This window comes from Aplysia californica, unplaced genomic scaffold (assembly GCF_000002075.1).
Source record: "Aplysia californica isolate F4 #8 unplaced genomic scaffold, AplCal3.0 scaffold00388, whole genome shotgun sequence".
NCBI lineage: Eukaryota > Metazoa > Mollusca > Gastropoda > Aplysiida > Aplysiidae > Aplysia > Aplysia californica.
Window position 1 is genome coordinate 388021 of NW_004797658.1, and position 14818 is coordinate 402838.

General features: G+C 42.3%; 1 protein-coding gene across 3 annotated transcripts in view; it reads right to left on the bottom strand.

Moving 5' to 3' along the window:
- Positions 1-854: 854 nt before the first annotated feature.
- LOC101861453 (phosphoenolpyruvate carboxykinase [GTP]) overlaps positions 855-14818 on the bottom strand; it is a 17842-nt gene continuing 3878 nt past the window's right edge. For all 3 annotated transcript variants that reach the window (XM_013085579.2, XM_005103743.3, XM_035971167.1), the window contains 11 exons: positions 14070-14254; positions 13172-13375; positions 12617-12804; positions 12097-12223; positions 11400-11611; positions 10693-10873; positions 10149-10244; positions 8505-8608; positions 7622-7787; positions 4306-4418; positions 855-2794 (listed from right to left, as the gene is read on the bottom strand). In XM_013085579.2, the coding sequence (XP_012941033.1) occupies positions 2720-2794; positions 4306-4418; positions 7622-7787; positions 8505-8608; positions 10149-10244; positions 10693-10873; positions 11400-11611; positions 12097-12223; positions 12617-12804; positions 13172-13375; positions 14070-14254 (1651 nt within the window). In that variant the 3' untranslated portion in view covers positions 855-2719. The remainder of the gene's footprint in view (positions 2795-4305; positions 4419-7621; positions 7788-8504; positions 8609-10148; positions 10245-10692; positions 10874-11399; positions 11612-12096; positions 12224-12616; positions 12805-13171; positions 13376-14069; positions 14255-14818) is intronic.

Consider the following 14818-nt stretch of genomic DNA (forward strand, 5'->3'; position numbering starts at 1 on the left):
GTAGCATCCTTTTAAGGCCTGTTTATGGCCTCTTGCTGGGAAAATGGAAAGGCGAGGCACCAACTGGCTGACCGTGGCACTTGCCTGCGACAGACTGAGAATGGGGTGGGGAAGGGGAGTGAGTGATCGGGAGAGGGGGTAGGGAGATGATGCCCAGCGTGCGAGAGCCTCACAGACGTGCGAGACCCTCACGTCTGTGAGGCTCTATACTGTGTTGGAGACTACACTGGCTCTACATGACCTACTAAACTGTCCCCGTTGTTTTATGCAAGAAAAATTCTGAAATTATGCAAACTGAGCCCAAAAATGTGAAATTATGCGATTCTGTTAATTTTAACAAAGAATGATAAAGGAAAATAATCAGAAATTATGCAAAAAATAATCAAATTTTGCTAAATTATGCGGGGTGCATAAAACCCCGGGGACCAACTAAAGCGCAGCGTGTCGAATAGGCTACTTGGCGGGTATGCGGACTTTATGAAGAAATAATGCATTGACCGTTAGCGTGGCTTTTCCCCCCCCATTAATGTTCGTGGGCTTCGCCAAGTACCCAGGAAGCAGGTCGATAAAGCAGAGTGGGCCGAAATAAAAGTCAATAAAGGAAAAATTATTTAGTGAAAATATTGAAGGAAACATTTCGTAATTGGAATATATGTCGATAAGTCAAAATGCCGATACTTAAGCTGTCGATATAAGTGGATTATACTGTATATTATATACATCACATTTCAATTGGGAAAGTGCTCAGTGTGCTTCACAACTATACAAAGACAACAACTTTCACTGCTCCCATCACTTTTCTCTCCCCCCCCCCAATATTGGACAAGACAAATAGATGATGTGTACACAAGAGCTCTCCGCAATACATGACATATATTTATTGTAATAAAACTTGACACAACCACAAAACGGTCATAATTGCAAAACAGCATTGTTGTGAATGATGCCGTTCATTCTATCTTCTTCCTTTCTTTTAACTTTTTCCAGACCTGTCAGGATTATTTCAAGGATGGAAAACAGTCTGATAGACCTTAAAAACTTAACATGCCTAACATGGGTGGGTTCACAGATGGAGGAAAAACAAGCTCTGAAAAATGTAACTTCATTATATAGGTGTTACTCAAGCTGAGTTATATAGTTTGTAATATATATAATATTCTTTGTAAAAGTGCACAACAAAATACATGTATAAACAGAGCTATCAGTTTTTGTATAATATATTCTTTGTAAAAGCAAAAGTCAATACATCGTAGAGGAATAAGAATAACACTACACTTTCACACCAAACTTTCGCTGAAAGTTGTATATTTTTCTGCTGAGTACTGTACACCACACTGAAGTGAAAAGAATAGAAATAGAAGCAAGTCGGTGGAATCATTCGCTGAACAACTTCACAACCGGCTAGTTAACTATCTGGGGTATGTGCATACAAGTTGCCAGTTATTGTCTGGGCTATCTTTGAACAGCTTGCTGAACTGGCAGTACCTGCTTGTACTGGTTAGCCAGGTCTGATTATGAGAACTGAGATCTTGATGATGATGAAGTGGACACAGACGGGCCCATGACCCACTCTCTCTCTCCGAGTGCAGCTCAAAATTTGTTTCTTACACAGCCTACAGTACACCATGTATAGTAATAGTATACACACCTCAATTCACAGGCCACAAAAAGAAAAGGTATGACATATCATAATACCAAGATTTTATATCACATCTGATTAACATGGAACAAACTCGCTGAAGCGAAGAAAACAGATTTACAACACACTAAAGACATGAACTTCTCATCTGAAGGTCTAGAGAAAAAACCCAGATACACCTAGATATATTATTATATCTTGTCTGCAACCACAAGATGAACACATCCTTAGAGTGACCTCACCAGGAGTGAGGGTAAACACCCACTGTCTCCTGTTTGTTCTTCAAGAATAAGAGATAGAAAATCGCAGGGGGAAAGAAATTCCAGTAAAAGGAGGCAAAGTCTGGGACACATGGACTTATGGAGGCGGACATCAGCTACATATATATGTTACACCACCCAAGGTGTTGATACCGCTACCAGTGGTCTGTACTGGTGTTAAAAAAATTATAAATGGAAAAGTTTCTGGGATGACAGAGCGGCCTTATAAAGAGGACATAAAATATATCTACCCATTTCAGTTTAGTACAAGTGATCATACTTCATCAGCGTCATTCCAGAATCGCCCAAATTGATTTCCAGGAGTTGCCATGTATGGTAAGCCATTGTTATTTGAACAAAGACATGACCAAGGGGCATCTTACAGTACAAATTTGTTCTGTTTTGTTATGTCCTTCCTTGATTTTAGTTTTAAAAATAACAAAGCGCCCCACTCATGGTTTTGATTTTGCTGCTCTGTTTTTCTTTTACTTTCTCAAACTTCAAAAATGACGTACGTGTTTGTGGAATGGCACTGACGAAGTATAAATTTATGAAATAAGGCCATAGAGTTATCCCTGAATTGTTACACTTGTGAGCAAAACTGTAATCAACAACATCATATATACACTTAATTCAATCTCTGAGAGCTGGGACAAGTACCTAGCCCTTGCGAACCGTTGGGGGAGAACCAACGTGCCCCAAGCCACTAACTGTACCAACGTCTGCTCACAGTGTCCCGCCGCTGTCTCATGGGTTCACTTAGACACACATAACAACGGTCACAGACTGGCTTGCCACAAGGTCCAGAGTTCAAATCCATCTACTTGAGTTTCTGGAAGGCTGCCTCCTGCTGGTCCAACAGTTGGGTGATGATGGCAGGAGTGTCACTGCCCACCTGGTAGAGGAGGGGGTGGAGAAAATTGTACACATTTTACTCTTCCATCAACACTACTCAAATCATCACTGAACCTGAGCGCTCATCTACTGTATAGTGGTTATGTAGTTATGTAGTCATGTGGTTATAGTGCCCTTGTCAACACTTAAATATTACAGTCCATTCTGCTTGTGTTGAAACTCGCTTGAGTTGATCTTCCGTTAAGTTGATCTTTTCTCAGGTCCAAACACCTCTTCTTCTTAAAAGATCCAAACCGTTAACTTGAACTTCGGATGAGTTGATCTACAGTATAATCCGCTTATATCGGCATGCTTTGGGAAGTGGATTTGATGTCGATATATATAAAAATGTCGATAAATGAAAATATAAAGCAAAAGAGGAAAAAACAAGGGAAAGTCAGCGGTAAAAGACAACACTACTTTTTAAGGCTGGTTGCTTCCCTTGATTCTTGAAACTATCAAGAGGCAGAGGGGAGGGGGGTGTTGGAGTTACAGTACCAAAGACTGAGCAGCGCGAGGCGCACACTACACAAAAGCGCAAACTTTGTTGTAGCATCCTTGTAAGGCCTGTTTATGGTTGCTTGCTGGGGAAAATGGAAAGGCAAGGCACTGAATCGCTGACCGTGGCACTTGCCAGTGACAGACTGAGAATGAGATGGGGAAGGGGAGTGAGCTGGGAGTAAACGATCAGGAGTGGGGGTAGGAAGGTGATGCCCAGCGAACAAGACGCTCACGTCTGTGAGGCACTGTACTGTGTTGGAGACTACACTGTGTAGGTCCTATGTGACCTACTAAAGCCTGGTGTGTCGATATAGGCTACTTGGCAGGTAGACAGACTTAATGAAGAACTAATCCATTCATTGTAAGTGTAAGCATGGCTTTTTCACCCATTTATGTTCGTGGGCTTCGCCAGGTACCCAGGAAACATGTCGATAAAGCAGAGTGGGCCAAAAAAAAGTCAATAAAAGAGAAATTGTATAGTGAAGATCATATTGAAGGAAAAATTTCATAATTGGAAAATATGTCGATAAATCGGACATTGATATAAGTGAATTATACTGTATTTTTCACTCCGTCGATGACATCAACTCATCCATAGTCGACTAGTTTATTTTACAAGGCAGGACCTCTGAAAATTAACATTCCTCGCTGATAGGACCGAGCCTAATGGGTTAAGAACTGTGAGAACTCCACAAAAAGACCAGAGATCAAGAATGCCCAGTCTAAGATTCAAACCAGGGCTATCCAGTCTGTAGTCTAGCACGATACCGCCTGAATTAATGGAGCACCTTGCACTCACACCTAGAGACGTCATGAAGTTTGATCTTTGAGGGTCATGGGGTTCCATTAACAACTCTACTGAGTGAGTCATGTGTCACTACAAAATAAGTCAAATATAGTGAGTCAGACGTCACTTTGGTCCTAAAATGTCACATACCACACCCGCCACACACCATGAGTATCACACCACACCACGGGAGTCACATGCCACCAGTCAACCCCCTCACTCACCTGATCCTCCAGAAAGCGTCGGCTCTCACGTGTGTCGTCCAGCCAGTAGTGTGTGGGCAGACTGAACAAATCCTCCTCCCTTACGTCGCTCAGGCCGCTCATATTGATGGTGCCTGCACGGAGGACATTGGTAAAATAACTCTTGTTTTGTTTCAGTAGAGGTTTTACGGCGCTTGCAACTGCATAAGGTCATACGAGCGCCAAGGGATGGATGTCAACAGAGAAGTCTTTACAGGGAATCAGGCTTACTCTGCTCACCTCTCTAGCTTCAACAGCACAAAGTCTGCTTCAACTATCAAGGCACCCTGGAAATGGTGGGTCACAAGAGTATGACAAACATACAAAAGAAGTAGAGGAAAAATGACGATAGTAAGGATTAGGAAAGAAAAAGCAGCAGTTCCCTGTCGCAGTTGAGGCACAGTTATGAGCATGATTTTGATGAATTAGTTCATTTACAATTCTACTGTGCATAAGAACATGTTAATGTCCCCCCTTTGGGAATGGCCTAAAGACACTTCAGTCAGTAGCAGCGCCCCAGGGGGTTTAAAATAACTCTAGTTTTACACCACCATTGACACAGTTCAGGAAGCAGGCTGCTTTGACCCTTTGTTTGAGTCATGTTGCTCTTGAAGGAAATGGCATCAGTTGAAAATGTGCAAGTTTGAAACTTGCGTCAATTTTTGGCCAAAATCTCCATTGTTGGATTGTAAAAAGTAACTCATTTTGTCAGCACACATCACATTTCACCTCACGTGACCACATAAATATATATAGATAGGCTACCTAGAGCTCAAAAACACGTCCTTACATTCCTCTTGGAGTAAAAGGCTGCCCCCGGAGAAAGTTGCAAGACGCGTATAGCTAATAAAATGTCATGGAATACATCGTTGGTAGGCTAATTACAATCAAAGTAACCAACATGAATTTGTAAGATCAAAATCAAAAGTAAATGTGAATGTCTACAAAAAAACTAGACTGTGCACTAGCAAATGTCATAGATCTATATATATGTATGAAATATAAAAATTGATTGACATAGATTGTCATAAAAATTATCGTTGGAAATGTCTCTATGAAGAATACAAAGTAGACTAGGTCTAGATACAAAACGAAAAATTCAGTTGCAAAAATCAATATCCACAAAGTGGTTGTAATACAGGAATAAAAGGGACTCTTCAGACTGAGATCTGTGCCTACAGGTAACAAGCAATATGTAGCCCCTCTCTCTACGTCTGCAGATGTGATTGTGGGGAAAAAATGTAGCGCAAAGCTACATCAGAGATGGCATAACATTGTGTTACGATTGATTTACTGTAGATCTAAATCTAGCTAGAAGATGATTTAGTCCAAGTGAATGCCCCTCTCTCTCTCAACAATCCGCTTCTTGAACGTGACAAAGAAGATGGTATTTCTGGTACAAATTGTCCCCCTTGGCCTCGTTATTTTTAGTTGTGGAAAAGAGTTTGGGCAGACCCTCTGTGTGTGTGTGTGTGTGTGTGTGTGTGTGTGTGTGTGTGTGTGCGGTTGTGTGTTTTACAGTCCATGCCGGCTTTAAGCACGGTCATAGGGAGAAAGCTTAAGCGTGCTTAATGCCGAAGCATGCTTGAGTGCGAAGTAGACATAATCCAGAGATTTTCATGGAGAAAATATCTTGTGCTATTTCCCTTTGTATGTAAGTAGGCATATTGCGGTCCCGCAAAAGTGTGCACTGTTATTTTTACCCGCCATGGTAGTTTTTGTTTGCTTGTTTGTTTTTGTTTTGTGGTCGAATGGGAAATGAAAATTTAATTTAGATGGCCAGTCACGAAACAGCACACTAGGCCTGCACACTGCCTGTGCGTACCACTGGCTGCTGTGCCACATTCATAGCACTGCCTTCATCCCACCTCGTGTGTGATACACAATCAGGATTAATGGATAGTGAGGGTCAAAGGTGAAATCGCAGCCAGCCTCACTTTCTCATCTCCACGACTCTCTTTGTATTTTTTTCGTCTGTGTGTAGCTTTGCCCTAGGCTAGATCCTATGTCCACGCGCCTGGCCGAGTGCATCTCTCTGCCTTCCTCTCCCAGCGTGTGAGTGTGTGTCTCCATCACTTGAGTTCTTTGTGTTGCTCTTACACACTCACTGCTGTGGTGTAGACGGTGTTCGAACTTCGATGGGTCATATGAAAGTATTGACTGTCTTGTAAATGAAGCGTGCCTGAAGCCGAAGTTACCGTGCTTAAAGGCGTGTAATTTACATACCAAAAATTCGGTAAGATCTGTTTAGCGTGCTAGAGTCCGAAACATACTTTATGCCGGCGTGCTTAAAGCCGGCACGGACTGTATTATTATTTTTTACAATCCTGAAGCATCTCGTCAAGCACTCCTAATCCACGTGTCTAATCCCCCTCCTTCCAAACCAATAAGTCCAGAAAGACACTTCAACCAGTGTGCATGAACGGACAGTCATGTCACATTTGGATGAGCAAACAAGCCAAATGTACTAACAAATCTCGTATCCTTCATTTGCGTTCAGACCAAAACAACGACAACGGCTGAGAGTTAGTCTAGTCAGCTCAGTTGTGTAAGAGTTAGAACGACTAGCTCGTCCAAATGTTTGGTGCAAACGCACGGTTACTAGACCTCGGACGAAGCTTGTTTTGAAAGTAAAAATATATATATGAATATCATCGATTATTTGTTTGTCGCAACTGCAACAGTTATCAGGCTATCATCGGAGGATTCTGATTGTGGGCAAAGATCAAACACAACTTGGGGCAAGTCAGCTGCTTAATCCGGCATTGCTATTTTGGAAAATAATGCTCCAAGTTCCTACTGACAAAACGTTCAACGGGAGCTTCCCGCGATAGAGAAGAAGCCAGGGAAAGTTTTCTTTCAGAAAATCCCGCGCAACAGACTAGAACAAAAAATCAGGATACACTTGATCGAAATCGGGATGTTTGAGATTTAGGGCGAAAATTTGGGATATCTCGATTAAGTCGCGATGAGTGGCAGGTCTGGTTTAGGTTATTAACTAAATTTCATTATTATTTTCGCAACTTTTGTGGAGAATTGGCTAAAATTCAGTTGCGAGTTCCTCTGAGGACAAAAAAAGAAGCCGAGACACGATAACGGAAATGAATAAATGCTGGAAAAAAAGCAAGCTAGACAGACAGAAACAAGAGAGGAACAGATAGACTGACAGAAACAACAAAGGAAAGGTAAGACAGACAAAAACAACAGAGGAGCATTCAGGAAACAGAATCAACCAGTGACATCCTCCAACCAGTGACATCCTCCAACCACCCACTGTTTTGTGTTGTTCCTCTCTCACCTTTCTTGGGCAGCAGACCGATGGGAGAGTCCTGCCAGATGCTGTCGTCCCCGTCACAACGACGCAGGATCCAGTCCAACACCCGAATGTTCTCACCAAAACCTGGCCACAAGAACTTGCCATTCTCATCTACACGGAACCAGTTGACGTGGAAGATTTTGGGCATCTGAGAGAAAAAAAAAAGAAATTTAATAAATAACACTTTATTGATTCCTGTGGGGGGAAATTTGGGTTACAATGGCAAACATACTAGGTACCAGAAACTAAATTTTCAAAGTAGCTGTATGCCAAATTTATCTGTTGCAAATGAAAGGCCTATAGTATGTCTTCTGAGAATTTTGGTACCATCCTTTTACCTCTTAGTCAATTTTTAAAGAAAATGGCAGCTGTTCTAAATTTGATAAAATTATGCTTAATTGTTTACTGGCAGCAGCCCATGTTTGACAGACAATAAAAGAGTACCAAGTACACCAAACATCTCCACATTAACAGAGTACAATCACTATAGCATAGATATAGTATTTTATTGCCTCAAACACAATGATCTGTCCTTATTTCGACAAACACACAGAATGCTGAGGGATTCTGCAGCTCCACACACTCAGATATACAAACAACAGTATTTTACAGTAAACATTTTTTGTGTGTACTAGTGTCTGTTGTTTAGTGATTAAGCACTTTGCCGTTGCACATAGGGGACCTTTATGGAGCATTCAGTCTTTCTACTGGGACCATGCATCCAGCTGACTTTCTCAGCCTTTGTTGGCTCTGACAGGCAGGGTCAAACCCCACTTCCTAAATAATGTGAATTGTGTCTCTAGGACTTTAAGAAATACCTACGTTAACAAAAAAGAGGAACAAAATGAATTATGCCAACACTGACCTTGCGTCCTGGTTTCTCCAGGTCCAGCCAGTGCTGCAGGTAATGTCCAAAGTTGTATCCCATGAAGGGCCTCATGGCCATCGGGTCGTGCATGATGTTCTTCCCTGAGGAATCCCGCACTGGCTTAGACAACTCACCACACATAGCAGCAATAACAACATTTTATCATCGGTGTTGCAAGCATAGCACTTAGTCTATTTGGGTACTTTTTACACCCAGGGAAAGAAAAACTAGTTTTTGTTGTGTTGTTCCTATCAGGAATCTTGAAAAGCAAGTAAACTGTAAGCCTTGACCACAGCATTGAACTGCATTTTCTGTCCCCGGGGTTTTATGCACCCTGCATAATTCAGCAAAATTTGATCATTTTTTGCATAATTTCTTATTTTCCTTTATCATTCTTTGTTAAAATTAACAAAATCGCATAATTTTACATTTTTGGGATCAGTTTGTATAATTTCAGAATTTTTTTTGCATAAAACCGTGGGGACAGCATTTTTGTGATATTGAAAGTTGCATCTTTGGTTGAGCTTTGAGAGGGTGTGGAAAAATAAAATTCTCAAAATTTTGACTTATTTGGATTGCTTATGACAGCGAAAATATACATCAATGTACAGCACATGTCCTCTAATCCACCACAGAGCAGGCTCCATGTGTTTTACAATTCATTATTACATGTACAGAGAGTCAAGTTTGCTCCAACCAAACATGGTTAATCTGAAAACAGCGGTAAACCGAAAGAAAAAAAGACTCCTTGATTTTGTCTCCGCCAATACTGACAAGATCTTTCATCATCTTAGATTATAATGACAAGATCTTTCACTAATTCAGCTCATACTGACAAGACCTTTCACCGTCTTAGAAATACTGACAAGACCTTTCACCGTCTTGGACCATACTGACAAGATCTTTCATTATTTTAGTTCATACTGACAAGATCTTTCACCATCTTAGATCATAATAAAAAGATCTTTCACTATTTAAGCTCGCACTGATAAGATCTTTCACCGTCTTTGATCGTACTGACAAGATCTTTCACTATTTCAGCTCATATTGACAATATCTTTCACCCGCTTAGCTCAATCAAACACTGACATACTGACAGGACATTCTCACCACAGTGAATGGGAGAACAATTTGTGTAAAGAGCTTTTTCTAAGGGCACAACACTGGGCCTGGGCCAGCATTCAAACCTTACCGTTGCCAGTTAGACAGCCTAACCACAAGACTACCAACACCATTTATGTTTTTGTGGTCACATGACACAAGGGACAATTTCAGTGGCAATGAAATGATTATCAAATTACTCAATTACCACTGAAGCACTTCTACCACTACCAACATTTTACCAAAAGTCGGTAGTCCGAAAAAAGTAAAAGGAAAATTTGGCCCATGTTACCATAAACTTAAATTTTCTTTCAAATTGGGCACCTTTTGACCTTGGATCAGTTACATAAAAGTCACCACGGACATCTACACGCTACATGTCTACCGTCACAGACTTGCCAGAAGTATGTCATGTGTGAGTGGAGGAGTCAGCTTGTGATTGGGGAGTTGGTTTTTATTTATGTAAGTGTTTTCACGCAATTTCCAACATAATTGAGATCATTTAGGAGGCGTAGGCCTACCACACAACTATTGACCTACCTGTATGCTCAGCAGCAGCTGTGGCCTCTGACTTGACACAGGCCCCTATCATGACCCCGTGGGCCCAGCTCTTGGCCTCTATCACTAGAGGGACGCCTGGGGAATACACACACACACACGCATATAATGATTGTTATGGTTTATGACCTCATCGACACAATATAGATCATTTGGAATGCTGGGAGCGTTAATCTTGCCTGTCAGAGCCAACCCATCCTGAGAGGGATACAATGTCCTAGCAAGCAGACGCTAACACAAGTTAGAAAAACTTCCCTACTCAGGAATCATACCTACATCTTCTGCATACAACATCAAAAAACCAAACAGTTGCCCATTAACTACTTAAAGGGAACACTGTGATAAAATTTGTAGATTTTCAATAGAGGCAGTTTTTTTTCTTTCGATTATTACGTACTTCGTTCATACTTCATTAAAAGAAAAAACTCCACCTATAAATTCGCTGTATATATTTCCATATAGCTAAAATATGAGAGATAACTTATTTTGTCATCACGCATCACAGATATTCCGAACGTAGACTCACCCGTGGGCCGTCTCCCTCCAAAGATGATGGCACAGACGGGCACGCCCTTGGGGTCCTCCCACTTGGGGTGAATGATGGGGCACTGGGAGGCCGGGGCCGTGAAGCGGGAGTTGGGGTGGGCCGACTTCCCGCCATGGCCGATGTGCCAGGGCTGACCCAGCCAGGTTGTGATCCCGATACCCTGGAGGGTCAGAGGGGGAGGTGTGAGTTAGAGAGAGATGTATGGTGAGGATAGGGGGGGGAGGGGGGGGGGTGTGTGAGTAAGGTCATGTGAAGTAAGGGGGGGGGGGCGAGTTGGGAGATGTATCATTGTGAGGAGTAGGGTAAAGAGAGGGGGAGTATAACCCCTTTTCCCCTCCCCCACTGTGTGTAAGTGTGTCTGTAAGTATGTGTGTATATATGTGTGTGTGTATGTATGTGAGTGTCTCACCTTGGGCATCTCAGCCTCTAGTTCCTCCCAATAGTATCCCGTGTCTGTGAGTGAGAGTGTATGTGTGTACATGTCTGTGGGTATGTATGTATGTGTGCGCATGCATGTATGTGTGCGTGTGTCTATTTGTGTGCGCATGTGTCTCACCTTAGGCACCTCATCCTCCTGTTCCTCTAAGTAGTACCCCCCTATCTGTCTGTGAGTGTGTGTGTGTGTAGGTGAGTGTGTAGGTGTATATGTGTGTGCATATATGTATATGTGTATATATATGTCTTACCTTGGGCACCTCATCCTCCAGTCCCTCCCAGTAGTACCCCCCGTCCGCTGTCTCGGCCACGTTGGTGAAGATGCTGTTCTCCTGGAAGGTCAGCATGGCGTTTGGGTTGGTCTTCATGTTTGTCCCTGGAGCCACGCCGAAGAAGCCAGCCTCGGGATTGATGCCCCGCAGAACGCCCGAGTCATCGAACCTCATCCAGGCGATGTCGTCTCCTGTCAATCAGAGATATGTCAAGACACTATGGAATCGGGCGCCCGTCAGTCTTTGCCATGTGGAGTTATTGGTAACATCTTAAAGCTTTTTTATTTGTCTTGCTTTTGATGAAATAAAATACCCATCATTCTAGAATTTGTTTGTTTGAGTAAAAACAAGGAAGAAGCAAGACAGATAGACAGAAACAACAAACCAGTGGTGCCCTCCACTGTCAATCGTTGATCATGTGGAGTCATATGAATGGTCATATAGTAAAGCTTGTACCACAGACATACAGATCTTACCCACACACTGTATCTTGTACCACAGACACACAAATCTTACCCACACACTGTATCTTGAGCCACAGACATACAGATCTTACCTACACACTGTATCTTGTACCACAGACACACAAATCTTACCAACACACTGTATCTAGTACCACAGACATACAGATCTTACCCACACACTGTATCTAGTACCACAGACATACAGATCTTACCCACACACTGTATCTTGTATCCCGGCACGCCCGGGTTCAACATGGCCAGGTTCGTTTTGCCACAGGCACTGGGGAAGGCTGCGGCCACAAAGTATTCTTTCTTCTTGGGGGTGGTGATGCTCATGATCTGTGGGAGGAGAGGTGGGGGAGAAGGGGGGAAGGGGGTTATTTTCTAAACTTTTACTTGGGTGTAACATCATAGATGTTTGGTTTTTTAGAATAGGCCACAAAATGTTTTACAGCACTATCCATGCAATTTAGTCACGTAAAACTACAGATATTTCGTTAGTTCAGAATACATGTTTTACAACAATATCCACCCAATTCAGCCATGTACAACTGCAGATATTTTGTTGGTTTCGAATATACATTTTTTAAAGCACTATCCAAGCAATTTAGCTTTTTAAAAGTTTAGTATCCTGTAAGAGTATTACAGCACGAGCAGCACAAATATCTTTGCAATTTAGTCCTGTAAAACAGTTGACAAATAAGATAATAATTAGCCTGACGTAAGTCTCACCAGCATGTGCTCAGCCATCCAGCCTTCGTCGCGGGCGATGACGCTGGCGATGCGAAGGGCGAAACATTTCTTCCCTAACAGGGAGTTCCCCCCGTAGCCACTGCCAAACGACTTGATCTTCCTCTCCTCTGGGAAGTGGGTGATGAGAACCTTCTCCGGGTTACACGGCCAGTGGTTCTTTACACGCCCTGGGGGAACCCGGAATGTGGTGAGGGAGATACGTTTACTACACATCACACGCTACACATTTAGACAAGACACAACGCATTTAAAACACATATGTTACATATTTAGAACAAACATGACACTTTTAGATAACACAGCACTTCTAAAACACATACCCTACACATTCAGAAAAATACACTACACACTTAGAACACGCATGACATTTAAAACACACACACCCTAGTTTCATGTTTAGAACACCCTTATGACACCTCTAGAGTCAACCACTCTCCACCTCCTAAATCATCTAAAAAATGGAGGGGGTAAAATAACATAGATCAACGTTTAGAAGAAAAGGAAAAAATACATGAGAAGAGCTTAGTGACTCACTCTGCACAGGTCTTGGACATCCCATGGAGTGGATGCACTTGACGAAGTCCCCATCACCCAGCACCTCCCACACCTTGGGCGACACGCGTGTCATGATGCGCATACACAGCAGCACGTAGTTGCTGTCCGTCACCTGCACGCCAATCTTGCTGAGTGGGGAGCCCACCGGACCCATGCTGAATGGAATCACGTACATCATACGACCTACACCCGGGACACAGACATAGCAACGATTAAGTATATATATATCCAGAAAAAATACAGACATATAGTTTTAGTCAGAGTTTGTTCTAGTATGTGTTTTACGGCACTTGTAATACAATAAGGTCATATAAGTGCTGAAGATCAGAGGTGTTACGAAAGAGAAACAAACCCAAAAAAGAAGGAGCAGAGATAAGAAAGATAGATGTTTAGTTCTTAAGTTTTAGTAAGAGTTTTACGGCACTTGCAACACAATAAGGTATTATAAGTGCTGAAGATTTGAGGTGTTACAAGAGAGTAACAAACACAGGAGGAGAGATCAGGACGATAGATGTTTGGTAGGAAAGAAGGAGCAAGCCACACCAGAGCAACTGCCAACCATCCACTAAGTCAAGAGTTTTACAGCACTAGCAACACAAATAGTAATATAAGTGTAGAAAATTAGAGGTGTTGCTAGAGAGTAACATACAAAGTAAAGAAGAAGGAGAGATAAAGAAGATACAAGTTTGATCTGAAAAAAGGAGCAAACTACACCAGAACACTCGCCAACCATCCACCCAAGCAAAGGCCATGACATCTGTAACAAACTCAGACCACAGTGACTTGCTAAAGCCGCATGCATTCAGAGAAACATCAGACAAAATTGTCTAAGACTAACTGACCAGCCATACAGTTTGGAAAACATTGAGCCACTGACCTGCCATACAGCTTGGGAATCGTGCATCGAGCTCCTTCTTCATGTTCTCGGGACTCATCCATCGTCCCAGGGTTCCCTGCACGCCCTCTCTCACGTGCGGCACCGTGTCGTACTTATTTTGCGTGCAGATAAACGTCTTGGACTCCACGCGGGCCACATCCTCAGGGTCCGTGCGGCACAAGTAACTAGAACAAGGTTATTCAACACTGGTGGAGTTTATGGCATTATGAGTTAGGAGAACAATAGAAAGAGAAGAACACAAGCACATGGATAATGTAAAAGTCACTTAGTGCAGATCAGCAGCTACACATAGAGACGGAGGAGGAGGAGGAGGAGGAGAAGAAGAAGAACAAGAAGGTGGAGGAGGGGTGAGGGGGAGTACTTCATTTTGACAGAGGTGACAATATCAATTGTAATTCCCCCCCCCAAAAAAAAGCCAACAATAACCAAAAGATTCAAAACAGACTAACTGATATACAAAGCAGACTTTTCATTTTATTGGACGACAATGAATTATATTTCAGTAAAGTAGGTATCTTGACTGTGATTTAATACATCTCTCTGGTTCTGATCTTTGCAATGAAGAGGGATGTTGGGCAAACTTTCTTTTCACACTGGGCTGTTCATGAAAGACACAGCATCTACAAACGTCAAAGAAAAGTGTCAAGTTTGACCATGGACAAAGTTTTCAATAGAAAGAACAAATTCTATGAACACTGGAAGATAAATATTCTTTTTGAGGGAGGGGG